This window comes from Lepidochelys kempii, chromosome 8 (genome assembly GCF_965140285.1).
Source record: "Lepidochelys kempii isolate rLepKem1 chromosome 8, rLepKem1.hap1, whole genome shotgun sequence".
In the NCBI taxonomy this organism is placed as follows: Eukaryota; Metazoa; Chordata; order Testudines; family Cheloniidae; genus Lepidochelys; species Lepidochelys kempii.
The window spans coordinates 19,248,943-19,272,577 of record NC_136387.1 but is presented as its reverse complement, the minus strand read 5'-3'; the positions used below and the strand labels follow the sequence as shown (position 1 = coordinate 19,272,577).

The 23,635-nt window shown below is 39.0% G+C and overlaps 1 protein-coding gene across 5 annotated transcripts in view; it reads left to right on the top strand.

Annotated features, from left to right (window-relative positions):
* SFXN1 (sideroflexin 1) overlaps nt 1-22,707 on the top strand; it is a 42,970-nt gene extending 20,263 nt beyond the window's left edge. The window contains exons 4-12 of one of the 5 annotated variants that reach the window (XM_073355765.2): nt 2,317-2,415; nt 3,034-3,109; nt 4,939-5,024; nt 6,194-6,321; nt 8,061-8,110; nt 10,547-10,634; nt 14,435-14,484; nt 15,325-15,372; nt 21,051-22,707. In XM_073355765.2, the coding sequence (XP_073211866.1) occupies nt 2,317-2,415; nt 3,034-3,109; nt 4,939-5,024; nt 6,194-6,321; nt 8,061-8,110; nt 10,547-10,634; nt 14,435-14,484; nt 15,325-15,372; nt 21,051-21,515 (1,090 nt within the window). In that variant the 3' untranslated portion in view covers nt 21,516-22,707. Of the gene's footprint in view, nt 1-2,316; nt 2,416-3,033; nt 3,110-4,938; nt 5,025-6,193; nt 6,322-8,060; nt 8,111-10,546; nt 10,645-14,434; nt 14,485-15,324; nt 15,379-17,128; nt 19,560-21,050 lie in introns of those variants that run through there. The other 4 variants (XM_073355766.2, XM_073355769.2, XM_073355767.2 and 1 more) reach the window with 4 other exon arrangements.
* The last annotated feature ends 928 nt before the right edge of the window (nt 22,708-23,635 follow it).

Sequence of the window (23,635 nt, the reverse complement as noted above, 5' to 3'; positions counted from 1 at the left end):
CCACTCCTTCCCTGTTCCCAGCACAGAAGGCAGGAGGAGGTGTGTCAGGGGAAAGAAGAGGCATGGTTGGAGTGTCTTGCACTCCAGGGGTCTTGGGCCATTGGTCTTGAAACATCTTTTAGGGCACTGTTGCAGTTGGTATAGGATGGAACAGCTCTGAGGTTGCTCCAACTTCCCCTGGGGCTGAATCAGCCCCATCCATATTTTCCCCTTCTTTTCTTGGGTCCCCTGTTCTAAGCACAACTAGTTAGTTCTGAGGATCTAGACCTTTGTCTTTTGCAGACTTTTCCTTCAGAATAGAAAGGAACCACTGGAACATACATGAGAATGGAAGGAGAGCCTATGTGTTTGTTCAAAAATACCATTTAGGTATTGTTAGTCTGTCTACCTCTCCTGGTGATACACCGGCTGAAGTGGCTGTTTTGGGTATAGTATCTCCTTGTCGTCATTAAATCCAGGTGCAATGCTTCCTGTCACTGAATAACAGAGAGCAGAGCACATGCATTCAACATGCTGAGAGCTAAACAGGATGAGATAGAAAAGAAAGGGAGATAAGGTAGGTAGGTAAAAGGATACGCATGCACATGAGAAAGGAAAGAGAAGTGACAGAGATGGAGAGAATCCAGCTATTAGTTCAGGGTTGCTTTGAGATCTGAATCAGATGTTAGAAAGCAGCAGGAATAATGAGGCATATTTGAATTGCTTGAAATTGAGATTTCTGATTTAAGATTTTTTTGAAAAAAAAATAAGATCCAAGAAAGATCTTTAGATTTGGGATTGAAAATCTCCAGCAAATATAGTTTCTTTATTGTAGCATCTCTGCGTTGTCTCTCTGTCCATTCAATCGGTATAAATGACTTGCTGTGTCAGTACTTCCCAACAGCTTGCCATCAGTCTTTGGTCTTGGACCCTATTAATAGCCATACTGACCACCAATGCAAGGTTTCCTTTCTGTCCTTATTTCCATGCCCGAGCAAATAAATAAATTTGCGCTTTCATGCTCCACTGAAAGGAATCACTGTGGACAAAAACTAGTCCTCAATAATAGCAATTCCCTTTGATAGCCCGACCTTTCTGATCAAAATTTGAAAGCAGCAAATTACCTACGGTTTGATCCTGCAAGGTGTTGCGTGTTCTGGCCCCAAAATATTTTTGAGCGTGTAAGTTGTCCCACGTAAGCAAATGAGATGTGCATAAGTGTTCTATTGGATTGAGGACAAGAGTATTCGTCAGCTAGCAAGATTGAGCCCCTGCAAGGATAATAAAAAGAATCTATCAGTCAAAAAACCCCAAACCAATGAAAACAAATATTATTGGTGCAGTCTATATTAAGAATCGGAAAAGATTTGCTGATCTCTGTGTCCTTTGTCGCTGCTAATGGCTTGTCTTCTGGAGCTTTTCCACTGAGCAACCTGGTACTCATAATATTTAGTTGTCTGAAAAAGGCCCCACAAGTGCAATTGACTTGAATTTAATAGGAAGAATGTTCTAATCTATATTCTTTGTTCACATAAATGGGATGTTTTCCATCTCAGAATTCACAGTGGAACAGTTACCCCCCTCCCCCACACAGGCATTTTTAAAGCACCCATCTTGATAATATTATAGCAGTCATATCAGATTTTCAGACAGTAGCTTTGGAACTTGAGCATGATCTTTAGCTTTCTTGCTACCCCAACAGTTAAAGTGTTTAAATACTTTCAAGGTAGGATTTCTGTCTTGAGGCATCACCTTACTAGCATTCAAGCAATTTAGAAGAGGTCTCAGAGACTTTTTTTTTCAAATGAATCTGTCATTGAGCCTATATTGAAACAGATTTTACATTCATTCCTGTACAACATCAATCTTTATTGTTAGTTGAGGCAAAAATGTTTGCTTATGCTTTGAGCTAATAATGAAAAAATCATCCGTTGACTCCTGAACTCAAACAAATGTTTCAGTTTCATAGGACATGTTAAAAATTATGTCACAGTAGCAGACTGAAGAACATTTTGGAGTAAGTGGATTTAAAAGGCAGGAGTGTGTGTGTGTGTGTGTGTGTACAAGAAATAACCAGGTCTGTAAATGTAGTCTATTAATTAAGGTTGTGCTTTATTATACTGCCTGCTGCTATGGTTTTTAGTTGTGTTTCTATGTTTGTTTTTAAAAGTATTCTGTAAGAAACTAGTTTCTGATTGGCTGAAGTACTTCAGAATAACTTTGCTCAGATAAATAAGAACAGTCAAGCAGCTCTTTAGGTTCATACTTGCCCTGCTTGGTATAACATTTTTTTGTTGTTAATGTCCATTTTAAAAACACACTTTTTCTTGTTTTAAGAACTAGTCCAGCAGTGGTCTTCTGGCAGTGGATTAACCAGTCCTTCAACGCTATTGTAAATTACACCAACAGGAGTGGAGATGCTCCAATTACTGTCAGGTCAGATGCTTAACCAAACAGTTCGAATAACTTTGTAACCAGCACTGCCATCTGTCTGAAGATGGTTGAGCTTCAGTAATTTCTGATACAGTATGTGGACATGAGTCACTGCACAAATCAGCGTGAGTGCGTGCTAACAAGTTAGAACAGTTGCAAAGAGATGCTTGAGACTGATTTGCGGTTACAATTATGTTTAACCTTTTAAAAATGAGTATAACTGCCATGAGTTAAACAATCTTTTAAATGCCAACATAATCTCTAATAGAGATCTTCATTGCACTCTTTAACCAGTCATTTGAAAATGCTAAATTAGCTTGTTACCTTGTCAGAAGCTTTGGTTAATGTCTTTAATTAAGGACATCAACAGGTTAAATATAGGGCATATGATCCTTCACAGCCTCAGTTCAGAGAGTTGGACATAGGAGCAAAAGCTAAAATGCAATGAACAGGATGAGATGCAGAGAGAAATTTGATTCCACATTAATAAAATGCAGCTTTGTTTTTAAACGAAGTTATTTTAGTACAGTATTGATTCACGTTGTTTTAGAATGTGAAGATATTACAAGCTAATACAAACGCAGGTTGTGCAAGTGCAATCATTTTTTATTTTTGTTTTAGCCAGCTGGGAACGGCTTATGTTTCTGCCACGACAGGTGCTGTAGCAACAGCTCTAGGACTTAATGCACTAACCAAGGTATTGAATTTTCTTAGTTAAACTTTTATGTTTAGTAGAATTTTAGTGGCTGAGTCATCCTCTGGTACTTCTACATCTTGTTAAACTCAATTCCCATTATGGAACTATAATCACCTACTGCTCATTTAGAACTGCGGATTGATTTTTCAGTGGCCCGTCCCTCCCTCTTGCTAGTGCAAATTGCATGTACTCCATTTTTACACTGGCAGTGTTACATGTCTAAGTATCTTTTGGAAGAAAATCAGGAAATTAGACAAATAACCACTAAGATATATATGCTCATAATCCATTCATGTGACAAAATATGCAGGAACATTTTTTGTAGATGCAAAACTGCACCAGCAAACATGGAGGCTGAACCTCAGTCTGGCTGAAAATTTGGCCATATGTGTCAAAGGCTATGGCTATTTCTGCAGTCAAACTGCAATCAAAGATGTGGCTCAAGTAGGCATACCCACACTAGCTTTAGTCAAGCTAACATGGCTAAAAATAACAGTGAAGACATGATGACACAGACCTTGGCATAGGCTGTACGAGCCCTTCTGAGACCCTGAGTATGTACTTGTGGTGTTAGCCATGTTAGCTAGATTAAAGCTAGTGTGGGTATGCTTCCTCCAGCTGCAATTATACCTTTGATTGCAGTTGAGTTTCAGTGTAGACATAGCTGAAGTGTGAAATAAGTAGTTTGACATTTAAGCATAAAATAATAATTATGTAGGCTGTAGTTATTCATATACCTATTTATCTTCTATTACTTATTGTTATTGTCAAAACTCCTGAAAATTTGTCAGAAGCTTTTGCCAATGAACTTAGTACTTGTATCAAAATCTTTGATTAAAACTTCTAAAATTGGCAAGAATACTATATTTTGCAGTAGCAATACTTGCAACAGTTTTCACTACCTCCCTTTTTATATTTATGTTGCTTTCACTTTTAAAATGTAGGGAATTGGAGTTTTCTTATCACTCTGATCCTGCACAAGGGATTCTGTTGAGCTTTCAAGCTGAAAGGCTTATATATTCTTGTTCCCAAAATGTTTAATTTTAATACATGCTTGAGCGCTCCAGTGATGAGTGAAGATACATATTTCTTTTCTTGCGATTTTAGCAGTTTTTTGCAACTCTGTCTCAGACTGGCGTTACAGAGTTCATGAAGCTGCTATGGAGTATGTCTGCATGTTTCAGTTAAACTGATTTCAGGTTAAAAATTTGTCTAATTCTTTAACTAAATCCTCAGATTTACCATGAAAGAAGACTCTTTATTTTTCCTCTTCCTTTACTCGCTTCCCCCCAAAAACTAATAGCATGTCTTACATATTTTTGTCAAATTTCAGTTTTGGATAAAATGCAGTAATGACGAAATGTTCAAGAAGATCTATTTTAAGTAGAGCATAACAGATTATACAACATATTGATTTGATCAATAGCTTCTGTATAGTCAGTGCGCCTAGTTACAAAGCTACTAATATTGATGTCTGATGGATATAACCTTTCCAGTGGATGGAATTAAATGTAAGGTCTCTTTGGTGCCACTCCTTGCTATTATGCTGATAGGTGTGTCAGGAAGCTCACACTTCTAGGCAAGGGTGATGCTAATAGTCAAGACTATCTCCCCTTCAACCTTCCTGCCAATGCTTACCCTGACAGAGAGGGTTGTCAGTTTTGTCAGTTAGAAGTTTTATGTCAGATATTTTTCCCCTTGACTTCACAGTGGGTTCTTTCGGAATTTTAAGTCAGAGAGAACAATCTGCTTTATATGTAAAAAAAAATGGCTTAAGACTCTTAAAAAAGATTGTGAAACCTGAAAACCTTTTCCTCCCCTTTTCACAGCATGTCTCGCCCCTTATAGGACGTTTTGTTCCTTTTGCTGCTGTAGCTGCTGCTAATTGCATAAATATTCCATTAATGAGGCAAAGGTAAGAAAGAGAATGTGATACATTCATTCTAGAAGAAATGTAATTTTTGTGGCAACACTTGCCGATGAACTACTTGTTTTGTTTAGTTAATTTATCAGTTTTGTAATGTTTCTACATATTTTAGCTGTTTTCAATGTCGTGTATGGCATTTCAAGGGAAGTCTTTTTCAGGTTTTAAAGGCATTTGCTTAAATATCACAGGTATAAAATAGAACATCTTTGTTCTCCTAAGATAAGTATCCCATTAGATCTTTGCTCTTGGATCTCAAAAGCCAAGTACCTGTCCTTCAAGAGCTGATATATAGAGACTTATAAGAACATAAGAATGGCCATAATGGGTCAGACCAATGGTTCATCTAACCCAGAATCTTGTCTTCCAACTGTAGCCGGTGCCAGATGGTTCCAGAGGGAATGAACAGCCCAAGGCAATTTATGAAGTGATTCATCCCCTGTCATCCAGTCCCAGCTTCTGGCAGTTAGAGGTTTAGGGACACCCAGAGCATGGGCTTTTATCCCTGACCATCTTGACTAATAGCCATTGAAGGACCTGTCCTCCATGAATATATCTAATTCTTTTTTGTTGACTGTGCGTTGTGTAGAGAAGTACTCTTTAGTGTGTTTATTCCCCCAGCAAAAAAAAAAATCCCTATATTTGGCCTACAAGATTACAAAAGAAATATTTTTGTTTGGCACCGAAGGAGTTAATTTTTAAAAGCTCTCAAAAGTCTTCATTTAAAGTTCATAAAAGACGAAGCCTGCGTCTACACTGCGCACCTTACAGCTGCGTGGTTATGCCGCTGCAGCCGCACTGTTATAAGGTGCATAGTGTAGCCGCTCTTTGTCGCCAGGAGAGAGCTCTCCCGGGGACAGAATAAAACCGCCCCGAATGAGGGGCAGTAGCTTCGTCGCCAGAGAAGAGAGCGCTGTCCCTCGCAGTGCTTTCCTTCATCAAAACTCTTATCATTCCGGGGGGGTGTTTTTTTCACACCCCTGAACAACAAAAGTTTGAACAACAAAAGCAGAGCACACGTGGCCTACGTCACTTGCTTGGAAGTATTTTTTCGATTTGACACAGTTAAAGGAGAAAAAAGCATTTAGGATCAGATGACTAAAAAAGATAAAAATGAGTGCCACTAATTGTTATTAAACCATTTTTTTTTAATTCAACAGGGAACTCAAATTTGGTATCCCTGTTACAGACGAAAATGGGAACAGGTTAGGTGAATCAGCCAAAGCTGCTCAGCAGGCCATTACTCAGGTGGTTATCTCAAGGATTCTCATGGCTGCCCCTGGCATGGGTTAGTATAACTGTAGTCAAACATAATGATTGTCCTACAGTTGTTAGAATAAACAGCTAGAGAGATTCTGAATTCTGTGTAAATGTTTCTCTACTAGATCAAACCCTCCTAAGGTTGTAGAGACAATAGTTTCGCCTCTGTTTAGACCAGTGGTTCCCAAACTAGGGGCGCCGCTTGTTCAGGGAAAGCCCCTGGTGGGCCAGGCCGGTTTGTTTACCTGCTGTGTCCTCAGGTTCGGCCGTTCGTGGCTCCCACTGGCTGCGGTTCGCCGCTCCAGGTCAATGGGAGCTGCGGGAAGGGCGGCCAGCATGTCCCTCGGCCCATGCCGCTTCCCGCAGCCCCCATTGGCCGAGAACGGCGAACCTCTTCCCACCCCTTCCCCAAAGTCCCCACCCCAAATCCCCGCCCCTGCCCCGCCTCTTCTCCACCTTGTCCCCTGAGCGCACGGCTCACCGCTCCTCCCCCTCCCTCCTGGAAAGCGCTAAGCGCCGCCAAACAGCTGTTTGGCAGTGGGAAGCGCCTGAAGGTAGGCAGAGGAGCAGTGACACAGCGCGCTGGGAGGATGGGGGGTGGCAGGTGAGGGGAGCTTGGTGGCCGCAGGAAATAACTTGGGGGGGAGGGGCACGAGGAGCTTGGCAGGCCACAGCAAATAACTCCGCGGCCCATATGTTTGAGACCCCTGGTGTAGACAGAGCCTTAGGCCCAGATCTTCAAAGATATTTGGCTCCTTAACTGCCATTGAAATCGATAGGAACTGTTGCCTAAATACTGCTGAAAATATGGGTCTTAGGCTGCTGTCAATGAGTGGAGGTAACTTCTACTCAAATGGAACAGAATTAGTAGCTAAAATTCTGGACATATTTAACCAGTGCCAGGTTGCTGAGTGCTTGACCAGATTTTAAATAGGTGAGAAATTCTCCATTCCAATGTTTTAGAAGACAAGTTGTCAAATAAAGATAAGGAGAGATTGTGGGAGGCAGAGGGGAGCAGGAAAAGAGAAGTCAAATCAAAATGAAAAACAGTGAAATCTTCATTATGGTACTCAGTTCAATTGAAATCTTAACTGACTTCTTTAAATTGTCCTCCTTTTAATCAAGGCAGGTGCTTAATTAGGATGATAGATCACCCATTGAGGTGTCTCGATTAAGATGATTCTACTGTAAGGGACATATTTTTTCTGTGCTTAATTTTACACTAATTTAGGCTGCTAATACCTTGACAATGTAATCTCATAATGGATGTGCATTTTAAAATTTGTGTGCAGGCTGGTAAAACCCAAGAGGTACAAGGAGACAATGGTTGTTTATGGTGTTATCACCTCCTTACTGCTGTTAATAGGTTCTGCTAACCAATGCTTTCAGCTTACTGAAAGTCAGGTGCTCTTTTTGACCTGAAGTTGTGGGGACAGTGCAGGTGCCTACACAATGGGAAAGGAGCACTGGGAGAAGATGAGTCTGCTCCAGAATGAGGAAAGTTTACAATAGACTGAATTGTCCAAGCAAAATGTTTGCACACATTGATAGAGATATGTGTAAATATTTAAACTGTCATAATTAAGCTATTTGAATAGGTTTGTTCACACTGCAAGAAGTCACAGAAAAGTATTCCAGATTCTAAAAGTGGCGTAAGATTTCCAACTACTGTTCTAAACTACTGCAAAAAGGTTTATGGAAAACTAGTTTTTGTTTGCTAAGATGTAAGCATTTGTTTTGTTTTGTTTTTTATTTTCTCACTTTCAGCTATTCCTCCCTTTATCATGAATAGTTTGGAAAAAAAAGCCTTTTTGAAGGTAAGCCTCAGTTGCTTAAATATATGCATATCGGATATAGTCACATGTATTTCATATACAAAGTATTAAGTAAATGTTACATGAAAATGATTCTATGATCTGACAGCTAACTATTATATTCCCTAGTACAGGGAAAGTTTTATCTCTGAATATACATAAAGAAACATTTAGAATATTTTTAGTAATGTGGTTTTGCCAATTAAATTATTAAATTTTTTACTGAATAGTTCGGAAATTCTGTCTAATGGTTAAAGGTCGGTCTGCCAGTCATGACTCTTGTCATGTCACCTTAGGGCTCAATCCTGTGAGGAGCTGGGCAGCTCCTTGAAGATATGCAGTCCCCTCAACTGCTGTTGAAGACAGTGGGAGTTGAGGGAGCTAAGCCCCAGTTCACGAATGCAGTTCAGAACATGCTTTACGTTAAGCACATGCAGAAGCCCCATTGAAGTCAGTGGATCTTAGACATGTGCTTATGTACTTCAAATGAGTTGCTCAGCACCAAATAGGATCTAGCTCTTTAACCTGCCTGTGCTTCAGTTTCCCCATCTGTAAAGCAGAAATAATAGGGTGTTATGCTTGCTTAAGGTTGGCAGAGTGCTTTCATATATCGCTCTGATCAGAGGTGCTATCAAAGTATTATGAAATATTTTAATTATTCATTTGAACAGTCCCTGTCCTTCACCTCAGCACTGTCTAAATAAAAATTCTATGAAAGGAATGAGTAGATTACTCTGCATAGCATCATGTATGTGTAGATGACATTTTGGTCAAAATCTAGGGAACATTTATCTGAATCAGCTAACACAGTGGGTTGCGCACAGATTGCAATCTGATTGCAAATGATGTTTGTGTCACCTGCCTTTCCTCAGTTCCCCCCACCCCAAAAAATGAATGAGCCTACCATATTATAAAATACAATAACTATGTTTTTTTAAAAAAATCCAAAATATGCAATTCTTCTCTGTTCAGCAAGATTTGCTTGTTTCAGTGCAATACTTGTAAACATTGAATTTATTACAAATACAATGCAAATCATTTTAGGGTTTTTTTTAAGTTTGGGTCAATAAAGAGAGGTTCTGCTTAGCTGCAATCAAAAAGTATCTTGAAGTGGAAAAAAATGTGGTTTGAAAATGACCCATTGGCATTATGGGCAAACCAAATATTGGGTGTGCGTGTTTCAGCAAGTATGATATGTTTCTCATATTTTATTTAAGCTAATGTAGTGTGATATCCTTATCCAGTTGTTCATATTATGTTGGTATAAATCTAATTCTGATCTATTAAGGTATTTTGGTTAACTTTTACATTGTGTGTATGCATGAGGTTGTAATCAGCATCAATAACATTGTGAATAAAACATCATACAGATTTCACATGAGACCTGAGCCAGGGCTGTATCTCAGTTACAAAGATAGAATTTCTTTGCCCATTAATGTCCCTGGCTTCCTTTTGCATGAGTGGCTATGGACAATCTCATATCTTTGTATGGGAAAGACACAAGTTGAGTCAGGAGCATGCTTATTGTTAGAAGCAGAAAAGAAGTATTGTGTATAAACTTACCGACACTCCTTGGAAAGGTATATTTTTAGGGTAATCAGTTTTTAGATTACACATTTAGTTGTCTCTGAGGAATTATTTCTTATATTTCTGTTCTTCATAGTCTTTATATTGTTGGGTTTAGATTTCACAACTACACTGCTGAAATATACACGTGTGTGTAGGGTAACCAGATAGCAAGTGTGAAAAATCAGGACTGGGTGTGGGGGGGTAATAGATGCCTATGTAAGAAAAAGCCCCAAATATCAGGACTGTCCCTATAAAATCGGGGCATCTGGTCACCCTACGTGTGTGTGAATATGCATGTTCGTAAGACTGTTTAATTTTTATTTTCTTTTGTCCCCAAATTTAGAAAACTACATTTTCCTGAAGTGCTCACTTCTTCAGAAAATTGTGTTCCTCACAGTGCTAAAACAGGGAATATAGCTATTGAATTTTGGAATGAAAATCTGTACTCTGTAGGAGACTTAAACTGCATGGTTCTCCTAACTGATAGGAGTGAAGCTCCCATGTACACACATCATATTTTCCCTAGTATAAAAGAGATATATATTGATTTGACCTACCTCTTATTCATGGACTTCTTTGACCTTTAGACTACTTGAGGCATTATAACTACAGCAGTGAACCTGAAAATTTACTGTCCATAAAGAGCAAGGACATTTGTTTTCTGAAATCAAAGGGGTTGCAAAGGTAGAGCAAAAATGGTTTTACATGTGCACGGCGTGAAAAAATTGTCCTGTGTCATATCAACTGGCATGGCAGAAACATGACATTTATGACAAAAAGAGTGAGGGAGGAATCAGTGTGTCTTTGGAGTCAAACTTCAAGTATTTGTTGTGCAGTATAATCAACATAAGGGTGTTGTGAATTTTGCAGATCAGCACACATGAGAGTTCTTCAATGTTCTTTGGTACCATCATGATCGTTTATGCTCTCCTGTTCCTTCCTCTCAGCCTCACAGACTGTGAGTTCAGGTGAAACCTTGCTCTGCAGTTAGTCAGTGGTAACATTTGGTGTAGATTAGTTCTAAAACTATTAAGGAATGAGCTGCATTTTTAACTAGCAGCTTGTGCATGTCCTCTTGAGGTTTCCAGAAGCACCATTCCATCTGCAGTATTGTGACACCACCACCTACAATCTGCTTTACTAACACATGTCCCTCAGTCTTCGCTTTGCGCACCAGCATTCCAGAAAATAATTCTTACGTGCCTGTAAAAACCTTTTTGGGTATGTCTACACGGCAATTAAAAACCTGCACCTGGCCTGTGCCCACTGACTCGGGCTCGCAGAACTCAGGCTAAGGGTCTGTTTAACCATGATGTAAACGTTTGGGCTCGGGCTGCAGACCAAGCTCCGGGACCCTCCCACCTTGGGGAGTCCTAGAGCTCAGGATCCAGCCCAAGCCTGAACATCTACACTGCAATTAAACAGCCCCTTGGCCCAAGTCAGATGGCATGGGCCAGCTGCCAGTTTTTAATTGCAGTGAAGACATATCCTTTGAGACCAAAAAGCCAGAAAATAAGCAAATGCATGTCAATCAGCAAGTCTTCATTTCTTTATATCCTACCATAGAACATCTTCTCTTTTTTCTGTTTCTTCATGTCTAACAGTTTTAATGGTATCATGGTAAACTCCATTGATATTTGAATTAAAAACAAAGGCTATATGACTATATGATTATTATTTATATTCATCATCTCTGTTGACTCATGCTTGGGTATGTATGTCTGAAAACCAAGTCACAATAGCTGCTGCCAGTGGCAGGAGCCATGAACTGTATAAGTATAAAAATGCAGAATTTATAGATGCACCTCCATCTCATCTAACCCTTCCATTAGAATGTTTTGGATGCTTCTTCCATACAAACTTCTGAAAATTCCTGTTGCCGCCTGAACTTTGAGATTTTTAAACCACTTCTAACGTGGTTCATAAATTCATATAAGTTCACATCCTACTTTCTCTTGTTGCTCTGTACATCATTTCTGATACTCAGATTGATTCCTGTGCATTTTTTCCCCTTTCATGTCATCTAACCATCTAACCAGATTTTCTTAGTCTGCAACTGTAACAACCATTACAAACTTTTTTTCCTAATTAGGAAGAAAGCCTATTCTGCAGTCTTTTCTCATATAGTTCTGCTCTTCAAAGAACTATCCTATGATGCATTCAAGTTCCTTCCATATACCTCTAATTCCTTAACTGCTTCCAGTAATGTTATTTATTTATATAATTGCAAATAGTGCATAGTCACATTGGGCAAGATGGCAGATTCAAAAGTTCTAACAGTGAATAGAAGCAGTAACTAAAATACCAAGTTTTCATATTTAATTGTCATTTCTACAACCTCGTTATGTACACTATCCAACAATGACACCTGCCGCACAAACCATCTGGAAGCTAAGTCCTGATACATTCAGAACTACTGTCTTCATGAGTTCAAAGAGAGAATTCGTATTCACCAAATTATTTTGTTATCTTGTGCTTCTTTGTTTTTGTTTTCTCTCCAGCCAGATGCACATTCTGCATCTGATGCCTCTAACTTGTTTTTAGTTAAGTGTATTTTACTTATGCCTCCTTGTTTGGTTGGATTTTTTTCACCCTTCCAGATATTTGTTCTTAAAACTGATCTTTAATGCTGGCTTCTTCCTCCTACTCTTTTTAATATTAGCATAGTCTAGCAGTATTCTTGGAAAATAAAGGTCAGAACTTTATCTGCATAACAGGCATTTTTTACATCCTACTGTCATGAAAGAAAAAACGTTTCATCAAGCGAACCAGTTTATGCCAGTGATGCTGCCTAGGCTGTTAGACACACCTGTGTTTTTCTGAGTAGTATCCCACTCAGATGAAGGCTGAATACCACTCTGCTCAGCTCTATCTTATTATACCCCAAGTGACCTGATGCCTCTGTATTATGAGAATATCTCAACTCCCTCAGTGTTCAATACTTGGAATCTCTCAACCATAATCCTCCCCTTGATCATAGCCTTTCACAGTAAGGAATCTGACTAACATTCCCAAAAGAGAATAGCAATCCCACAGTCCTCTGCTGCTGGTACACAAACTGTGATAAGCATACAGTCCCTGAGCACTTCTGCTCCTGTGATGCTGTTCCCACCGTCTCTTGTCATTAACTCTCCCACTGTATGAAACTAAAGCCTTTTGAACCAATCTATATGGGGCAAAGGTCAGATGAAGATGCATTAGTGGAATGTCAGAACAGTGCAGCACCACTGAATTCATCCTCCTTTATTGCCTTGATGCTGCTTTTTTCCATCTGTTGACTACTTTGGTAGCTAATAGATGAATTGGACAGTTCTCTCCTGCAACCATTTCTGGACTACAGACTGCCTCAAACAAGGAAGGGCACAATCTGCTATGTTACTTCCTCTCTCTCTGTCCCTGAAGAAAGAGCTAATTCCTGTATTGTTTTCCCACTTCTTTGTTTCTGCTGTGATCTTTTAGCACCAACCTTGTCATACTTACTTTCTTAAATTCCTTTTTGCCTTCATTCCCTATTGCTTCCATTTTTCCCTTTAAAATACTGACATTCACTTTGGTTGTTGATTCACCAGTTTCCTACAGCTGGAGGAATGCTTCTTGTGGACACATCATCTTTATACTTACCTACTGTAGTGTGTAATCTGAACTAATTAGCTGCTTTATTTCAAATCAACATGTTACGATAGCAATTGTGTGTTTCATGCTTTTCAGAGACCTTCATTTGATGGTAATGAAAAAGCCCATCACAGCAGAGTTTCATTAAAATGTTTGGTCTTCTTTCATTAGTATTTAATTTCAACTAAAATTCTAACATAGTATTTTTTTTAAAAATCGCCGAAAGACCTACAATAAAAGTTTTGTCTTCTTTCTAAGTACATTTGATGCGATTTGCAAAAGAAAGTGCAATAGAGATGAACTGGCCATAAATATCACATTTGTATAAAAAAAATTTTTTTTGCTTTGCTAAACAAATCACAGCTTCTATTTTATGCTTTTCTTTAATTGTAAAAGGAGTGGGGCCCTCACACACTTGCACAGTTCTAGTTTTATCCATAGGAATTTAGAGCCAGAACCTCAGCAATAGCTGAGAAGCACACAGAGCAAATCAAGGGGTGAGGAGAGGTTGGTGCAAAACCTTACCTTGGCACTCCCATGATCCTTAAGCAGCTGCTGGCAAGTCCTCAGGCATAAGTTAGAGCAACCTGGGTGCAGACAGATTGAAACAGTAGTCAGGATTCAGTACAGCATAGGGCTGTCTTCATGACCAAATTCCTTATGCTGGCAAGGAAGTGGGCAGCATATGAGCCTCTATTCTGGCATATGGTTCTTTTTCACTGGGCTGAACCTCTCACTGATGCTGCTGCTACATTCTGAAGTCAGTGCTACACAAAGTGGTCTCACCGTGGAACTGGCCCCTAGACTCAAATCAGAATCCAGTCATGAGCAAAATGGGTTGTCAGCCATCTATTAATCTAGTTCCTAGTGGAGACTTATTCAGATCTGATCCAATGCACACTGATGTCAATGGGGGTCTTTCCACTGTCTTCAGAGGACTTGGGACCAGGCCCTCAAATTTAGCAGTGTTAGAGGTCAGGATTGAAGTGTGCTGGCAAAGCAGTGGGGAGAACTTGCACCATATATCTGCACCATGTTTAGCTCTTAACAGCTGTCAGTCTGTTTCTTATGAGTACACAAAATCTCCAAAAATGTTGGGAGGGAAAAGCACACTTCATTCACTATGTAATAATTTTTTTAACACAGCGGTTCCCGTGGATGAGTGCCCCCATTCAAGTTGGATTAGTTGGAGTCTGGTGAGTGAGTTTCTTGTCTACTATTTTTAACAGATGTGACTATAGCTTCCTTGGAAGATGTAAAGAGAAACAATTTGCAAATGTTTTAAAAAATCAAGGCTGTATGTTTTTGGGCAGTAAAGCCAATGAGCATCAGAAACGATTCATTCCTTCTGTGAGGTGAGGTGTTAGCGAGATTATATCGCTTACATCTGCTCATTCTATGTCGTATTACTTATTCGTTTTTTAAAAATGAATCACAAATCTCTTGCTTCCATTGCTTCTTTTATGGTAGCCATCAGCGTGGAGAAATTACAAATGTAGATATAACCAGCAAAGGAAGGGGGTGCGTGTGGTGGCTCAGGCCTACAGCTGATTAAAATAAGCTGTTTTAACCACTGCCTAAACAGGTGATAATGTAGAACCTATTCCTGTAATGTTGTGAATGCCCTCAACTCACATAAAAAGAAAAGGAGTACTTGTGGCACCTTAGAGACTAACAAATTTATTTGACCATAAGCTTTCATGGAAGTCAACGAGGGGCTTGATTCTTCACTGCCAAACCTCTTGTGCATCACTTACATCTATGCAAAGTGGGTATGAAATGTCACCAAATCAGATTTTCACTGCTTTATATGGGTGATAGTGCTTAGCGCCCTCTTTGCCCTCTGCATAGGTGTAAATGACCACACATGGTGCAAGGCAGTGGAGAATTGACTTCACTAATCATGTTACAGGACTGGGCCCTACCGTCCTTGAGAAGGAAAGAGAATAAAATGATTGAATTGTGTGTCTAGCAATGTCTTTTGAAAAAGTAGGATTCTACCCTAAATATTGTAATCTTATTTTTGTCTTTTCTAGTTTGGTGTTTGCTACACCTCTATGCTGTGCATTGTTTCCTCAAAAAAGGTACATGTGGGTTTTTTTATTCTTTTAATGTTGAGAGCCCAGAAGCACGCAAGGCATTCCACAGCAAAAAGTAAATAAGTGTCCCACCCCACCTCAAAGAGCATACAGTCTAAATTCACCTATGACAAGTGTGGGTCATACACATAAGGGAAGAAAGAAAATACTGGTGCCACAGTTACTTAGTAAGGCAGGTGTGCATATTAATAGTTTCGTGTAGTTGGGGAGCGGGGTTTAACATCTCATAGGCTGAGTGTCAGAAATGAGTTTTAGGAGGGGTTTGAATGAGAGGGGAGGACCTGGGGTTTGAGAGGCATTCCTTTGGCAGGGGCAGTTCTGAAGAAGATACAGAAGCAGGAGTGGAGGGGATGCAAAGGAGATGTTAAAGTAATGGAACAGAGAGAATAGGGTGAATGGAAAAAAGGAAATAGTTGAACATATAGATTGGGGTTGAATAACGTGGGGCCTTGAATGTCAGGACAAGGAGTTTGGATTTGATACACAGCACAGTGAGGAGCCAGTAGAGGGATTCAAAGAGGGGGAGATAACGTGGTCAAAAGGATGCATTTTTGTGGCTTAAGGTGGTGGCGTCATTTTAATGTACACAAAAAAGTGGTAAGATCCCATTTATTTTCATTTGGAAACTCACACTGAATGGAGTTCGCCACCTGAACTGTGTGTGCTTTATTTGTAGTTTGGGTAATAAGATTGTCCTCATCCATGTTAATGTGTCTCAAAACCATTAGCTTTGTTTGAAAATAAATATGGAGCTGACATTCATTGTCCATGAGATCCTAAAGGAGCCTGGGCAGACTAAACATTAAGGTCAGCTCAAATGTAATAAATTATGTAAACTTGGTGTAAAAACTCCACTGATATGTATTCTTTCCTTTTGTCATTAATGGAAGTCATGATTACTGCATCAAGTGGAAAAAATACTTAATGTGATTTAAATGTTGCAACTGGAGATTAGTTGGTTATCAAAGTTAGTGGGTGAGTTCACTAGCTTTTCTCTTCTGGAAACCCTTGGTCTCATTCTGATCTCACATAATTTTTATACCGGTGTAACTCCCTTGATTCCAACAATACAGTTATGACATTGTTTGCCTTCCTGGCTAAGAAAAGGCCAAATTGTTGCAATAGCAAGGAACATGGCAGGGCTATGTTGAGTTGGATTGGCACAGTTGTACTGGCAAGTCAGTGTAGTGAGCACTGCACTCTTCCTGAGTCAGATCAGTGCTTCTTGAAATTCATCTTCATGTGTCCTGAGTTGACTCTCTAATTTTATAGGGAAATCAATTTTTAAATGTATTTAAGAAATTGTAGATGTTACATGACTTGTCAGATGAATTTGTTTTACAAATGAGAAATAAATGTTGCATCTACAGAATAGTTCCTTTGATTCAACAGAATAAAATAACACAGTCGTCAGAAGCAGCCAAATACAATATTTTCTGAAAGTCTCGTAAAAGGGTATAGTTTGTCTCTTCCAGCACTAAATTTACATGAGAACCTAACCAGCAGGGTTGAAGTCCAAGGTACTAGAACAGCAGCTATTTCTTGAATAGGCAGAACATCTCATTACCAAGCAAGTTAAGTTATTTTGCTTCTGATGTAAGAACATCATCTTGGGGGAAAAAATAGATCCAGAACCTCCTCCTTTCCTAATCCAAAACGCCTTGAGCAGATACATCATCTTTTTTAGTTTAGATCCAAGCATTTTTATGTGTACTCATTTTACTATCTTTCTTTTGCTCAGTTCCATGTCCGTAACACGTTTGGAGCCAGAATTGCGAGCCAAGATCCAAGAGTTCAGCCCTGATTTAGAACGTGTGTACTTTAATAAAGGATTATAATTTGAGGAAGGTAGAATGCCCTTCGAGGAGAATCTCTTGAGCTCCTTTTTTAATTGCGTGCCAATGTTGGTGAAGAGAACTCTATTTTGGCCTCTCCTTTTATTGTTAAACAATTTTGACCATCCATGTTATTTTATATAAATATATTTTAAAAAATTATGATAAAATTATCTTAAATCACAAACTCATTACTGTTGTATTGCCCATTTTGTAACCATCATTTTTTTAACTGAAAGTTTAATTGCACATATCCAAAAATGTTTACATTAGCTTGCAAGCAGCTAAAGACAAAACTCCTCAAAAAGAAAAAAAATCAAGCACACAAAGAAAATCAGATGATCTTTTCTGAAATTTGTTACCTGTTCCTAGGGTTGCCAACTTTGTTTGGACAAATTCCTGGAGATTTCATCACATGACATAATCATTAATTAAAGATTAATCTTTAATTCCTGGAGACATCAGGACAATCCTGGAGGGTTATCGACCCTACCTGTTCCACTGTGAGTGGGCAGGAATCCAAATTTTCATTTTTCCCTCAACGTAGGGAAATGTCTTTCTAAATGTCTTTGGCCCCAAGGTTCAAGTTGTGACCACAAATCCTTTTCTTCAGGCCCTCCCTGTCCAGTGTTAGCGTTATAAGAGTAATAACTCCAAAGAACAGTTATACTGTGGCCATGCCCCACTAGCCTCATTTGCCATTGCTAATAAATAGCAGAAGCAGTTAATTTTATTTTGCCTTATTTTCTTGTGTCTTATAATCTTCAAACTTCATGGAAAGTTCCTGGGGTTTCCTTTTTAACTACATTCAGCACATACAGTCCTGCTGTGTTCAGTCCTTTAAGAGTGCTCTTGTTTTCTGAGTAATCAGTATTGCAGCAGTACAATCTGCCAAACTTTTTTGCATATGATGGTTGTTTGGCCAACCTCTCTGTTCCTGGAAAAGCACAAAGGAAACATATTGTATGCTGCTGTTTTAATCAATTACTGCACAAAATTACTGAACGCTTTCTATTACATTTCATCATATTCTCAGTGTATCCAATAACACACCCATTGTATTACCCAGGCCCACCTATATTTAATATACAGTATACTTAATGTAACATTAGAAAGCTCAAACTTAAAGAGCCAAATTCTCCACTGGGACAGATTTGTGAATCTCCACTGACGCTGTGCCAGTTTGTACCAGCAGAGAATTTTGTCCCACATTTTTAGATGTTCAAAGTAATATACACAATGACTGGTGAGTGTTTTACTGACAGTATGTTGTTATGCAGTGACTATATAACATAGCTAATGTCTGGCAGTTTAGAGAACAGTCTAGTGGCAGATTTTGCTTGACTGTGATCAGAGTGAATTTTCTCATAAAGCGGAGATTTGTTTGATGGCTTGTTACTTTTATGTTTGATCTAAAAGGATTAACAGATCTGAAGCTTTAGTCCCCTTAAATGCCACTGAGCCTTACCTGCATTTCTTCTGAAATTACCTACCTTCACATTTTTGTCTTAACCTTTCTAGTTGGGAGTGAGCTGGTTTCCCCAGTGAATTCTGACTCTAGATATATTTTATTGCAATAAATAGTTCTGTATGAGAAGAAATGAAAAACATAAATTCCAAAAGATTTGTGTTATGCTTGAATGCTTTCGGAATACATGTAGAAGTGTATACACATCTGCAGAGGAGCCAGGAAGGAATTTATTTAATTTTTACAATCTCCTATTTAAAGGAGCTTGTCTCATTTTTAAACATGCCATTTCTCCACCCATTGATTTTTGAACTCTTGCAATCAGATATATTTTATGTGAACTCACTTACTCAGTTTTGAAAAATCTGAAATGTGCAAATGTTCTATAAAAATGATATAGCCTAGTTTAAAGAATGTTATTGATAGATTTCAGTTAAATAAAGGAGATTCTTCAGTGACCAAAGTATAGATCTGAGGAGAAAAAATATCATGGGTATATATTTTTTTGTTAACTTTCTTTTTTGAAGCTTCAGTCTATTAATGCTTTTCTACAGAACTAATATCTGTACAGTTTCATGATATTATTAAGCAGAACAAAATAGTATAAAGATCAGACAATTTATACTGATCTGCTAGAAATAGAATGTTTTTCAAAAAATATTTCCAAGTAAAGTGCAATAAACTCTTACTTAAAACTAGAAAAATAGAATAGTTATATTTCCACTTGGGGAATATAATTTTCAGTGATGCAGTGACTGACTACATTTTTAATTTAAGTATTATCACAATGTCTTGCCAGTATTGATGGAGTTAATGTTCTATTTAAAGTGAACTAGATAAAATATTAAATAAACTCAGACTGAAATTAATTGATTTTTTTCTTATTGTATTGTCTTCTAAATATAGATTTTTGTACATTGAATTTTATGGTGCAGTCGACTCTAGCTCATCATCTTTTGCACCTCAGAGGCTTTGAGTGCTGATGTCTGAAAATTCATAATAAAGCAATCAGTAAAACTTCCTGTGCATGGGCCATCATAAATAACTGTTTCACAGCTCCTTTAACAGCCTTAGGCAGGTACAACCCTAATGTAAATCTGCCATAGGAAAAAAACTGAACATTAATATTGACAGTATGTGGATTCATAGTTAAATAAACATGTGGGATCTTTCAGCTAATATTTAAAAACAAAACATACTTGTGCAATGTTAAGCAATAAAAGCACATGGCGGAGAGGGGTTCAAAGGTATTTAGGGCAGTTGGGCACCCACCTCCTGGTGAAAGTCCGTGGAAGTTGGATGCACAACTCCTAGCTATGCCTTTGAAATTCAGTGGCAGTCTTAGACATTCATTCCTGGGCTGTCAACCCTCTACCGATATATAAGCATATTTCATGCCAACAGTACTTGGACCAAAAAAAGCCCACATATTTACTGCTGTCATGTTGGAGGCTCTAAATTTTCAAGTGGCGCAGTGAATTGAAATTTTGGAACTTTCAGTTTAAAATAGCAGACTCTGTATAACCATGTATCCATTTGGCATGTTTGCTGATATGTCTAGTCTTTTCCTCCCTCAATCTGTCACATTTCATCGTGTGCAAACAGACTTTGCCCCAGGAATATTTATCTCTGAGTACCAAGAAATGAAGTCAAATTTAGGGCACTTAGAAGTCATCTACAATACTAAACCAAAAGTTCCTGTCTGCATGATGTTACCCAGACATTCCACTTTGGTTTCTTAGGATTTTAATCTTCCTTAATAGCATGGTACCTTAGGTAGACTTTGCAATTGGTATGTATTCATAGGATGGATGGAGGGACTGCAGAATGTTAAGCAGTCCTTAAGCAGGCAAAATTTCTTTGGCTGGTGGAATTTCTCCCATGGAAACCTGTATCCTGTACATAAATGCCTACTTCAAAGACATACAATTGTTTATCTGCTAGGGGATCATAAGCTAAAGGAAGTTCCAATCCTAAATTTCATGAAAATTCATGAATTTAATCATGAGCTTGATCATTCCTCCTCTGTACAGAAGGGAGATGTTTTAATATGTGATTTCAAGCACCTGCCCTGGTCCTGGGCATATTTGGGGCATGTCTGTGGTGTGAGTAACACCATCTCCATCGCAAACTTCCTCTTTTCCTGGTACCCTGAAGAAGCCCCTCCACAGAGCTCTGGGTGGTGGAGGTCCTGCAGCAATGCTAACAATGGATGGAGGGACTTGGGTAGGTTCACCTCTGGAGTGAAAACTGTTCTTGTGGTTTTACTCTTTACTCCCATCTGGTGGTAGAGAAGAAAATGATTTTCTGAAGAGGTAGCAATTGTGTTTGTGTAACTGATACGTATATTTGTATTGCAGATAGTGCCTAGAGCAGAGGTGGGCAAACTACGGCCCGCGGGCCGCTTCCAGCCAGTCAGATGTTTTTATCTGGTTCTCGAGCTCCCGCCAGGGAGCGGGATCAGGGGCTGCCTCACTCCGCCCACCCAGCGCTCCCCAACCCCCGACTCTCAATTCCACCATCTTCCGGCATGCGCAGAGCCACACTGTGCAGGCACGACTTCACCGCACTGTTTCCGGGATTGCAACCCCGCCCCTACGCGGCAGTGGGCCCAATCCCCTCCCAGTCTCCTACGGCCCCACCCTCGAGAGCCTCAAAACAGCCCAGGGGCCGCACCCCTCCCAGCTAGAGTGCCTCCACCCATGGCTGTGCCTGGTACGACCATCTTGGTGTCACTGCCAGCAGGGCCCCTAGGAGTCCCCGGTAGAGCCCGCTCCCCCCTCCGCGCCACACCCCATGAGTCCTTTCTCCCCACACCTCGGTAACATTCCTTATAGAGCCCCTCCATCCCCCCCGTTACACCCCATAGAATCCCCCTTCCTCACCCAGCATTCATGGCCTGGCATACAATTTCCATATCCAGAGGCGGCCCTCAGGCCAAAAAATTTGCCCACCCCTGGCCTAAAGGCACCCCATCAGGGATCAGAGCCTCTCTGCTGTAGGCACTGCACTACACACACAAAAACACTATCCCTGCCCCAAATGTTTACAATCTAAATAAATTCTTAATCATAGAAGCTACCATGGAAGAAAACTCACTCATCAGATCATCAAGTCTGACCCTCTGCCAATGACAGATATTCTGTATGATGCATGTATTGTTTGTGTGTAAACAGTGTCTATATATGAGACAATCAAGTTGTTTAATTTCAAATCTCTGGTAATCTTGTGTTCATATCAGGGTGAACTGTGGCTTTTGTCCCTCTTCATATTGAAAATATCTATCCCCTGAAGCTTTTCACAGGCAAAGAGTGGTCTTTTGTATAACTTTGTAAAACCAGATCTACACTGTGTGTGGATGCTCCTCCCAAAACAAATTTGCCAGTTATCCCATTTATTCAAGGATTTTAGAAATCATTTGTGTTGGGAGATGCAACTGATGAAATAAAAGTTTTTAAAATAGCATGTGGAAAGAATTAAAAAATAATTTAGCAGTAACGATCCAGCAGTGAAGCATTAAGAAGAGGTAACTAAAAAGACTCCTATGGGCCATTTGTGCTAGAAGGCCCATTCTTACCCATATATATCTGTGAATATTCTAGATTTTCAGACAACACAGCTGTACCATTTCAATGGACAAGTTGAGCCATTTTTAGAGTAGTTTCAATTCATTGAAGTGAATTTGTTCCCTGGTAAACATCCAGTTAAACAGACATGTCATGCTATTAGGTTACCAGTTGAATGGATCCTGCAATGCTTTAAATACAACATACTCCATTTAATCAGGACATCTACCAGGGAACCTGCTTAGTGAGAGTAAATAGCAATGACCGGTGCTTAACTGAGATAGTACTTTCAAAAAAATTTCATGTTGGATGCACTTGGCTTGTGCTAAAAGGTTAAGTGATATTTAACCATGTGTTGGAGAGGTGTGAAATTGTAGGCTTTTGTACTACAAAGGTTTCCAAAGATAACTCACAAGAGGAAGTACTGGTAATAAATATTCACTGCATTCAATATTTTCTGTCATTTTGTTTGGTCCGGTTACTTATTTCCTCCAGTTCTTTCAGCTTTTTTTAACAAAATAATCTCTTCTCTTTTGGGGACAAGTGAATAATAGGCCTGTCCAGATACCTGATGTGTCCTAATTAAATAAATTCTGCTGTGCCATCTAGAAGAGACTGCATGAAAACTAACTTGTGTTCCTTCATTAACAGCAAGTGATCTGAACATACTCTGTTAGGGCAAATGTAGGATATGATCTGCCACTTACTCGTAAGTTTTATACATAGGGTTTTTTTAAGTTTTTTCTTTCCTTTGCCAGAATTTAGTCAGCTTTGTATCTCGGTTATTAAGATACTAGAAAAATCAGAACCCACCTAGATATACAGAGGGGTTAAGTAGAGCCCTTTCATTGATCACATGGAAATGCTAAAATGGAGGGAATAAATAGTATCTCTTTCAGGACTAGTGGTAGTTTACTTTGTTTTGGATTTTTCTCTCTCTGGCCCCGTTAGCAGTGCAATTATAACTAAGATAGATGACTCATTTACAACAGTTGTCTCTTGACATGGTTACACAGTTACGTTGAAAGGTCGATGGAATCTAACCTGTCTCTATATAAGATTAAAATCTTGGACTGTTGAAGCCTTTAGCTCAGTTAAATATATGTGGTTGAACCTTATCAACACGACAACTTTTAACTGGGACTACTGACTTGCTTATAATTTTATAAAAGGGGCCTTTCTCTCATTTGTGTGTTTGATGCAATGCATTCTTTTATTCTGGACCTCTACATTTTCTTTTTTGTTGTATCTATCTATATATAGAGAGAGATGATATATATATTTTTATATAAAAACTGGAAAAAACTCAAATCTATATTCACATTACATGTATTTTTGCAGCTATTATGCTGAATATTGTACATTCAATGAACACCTCC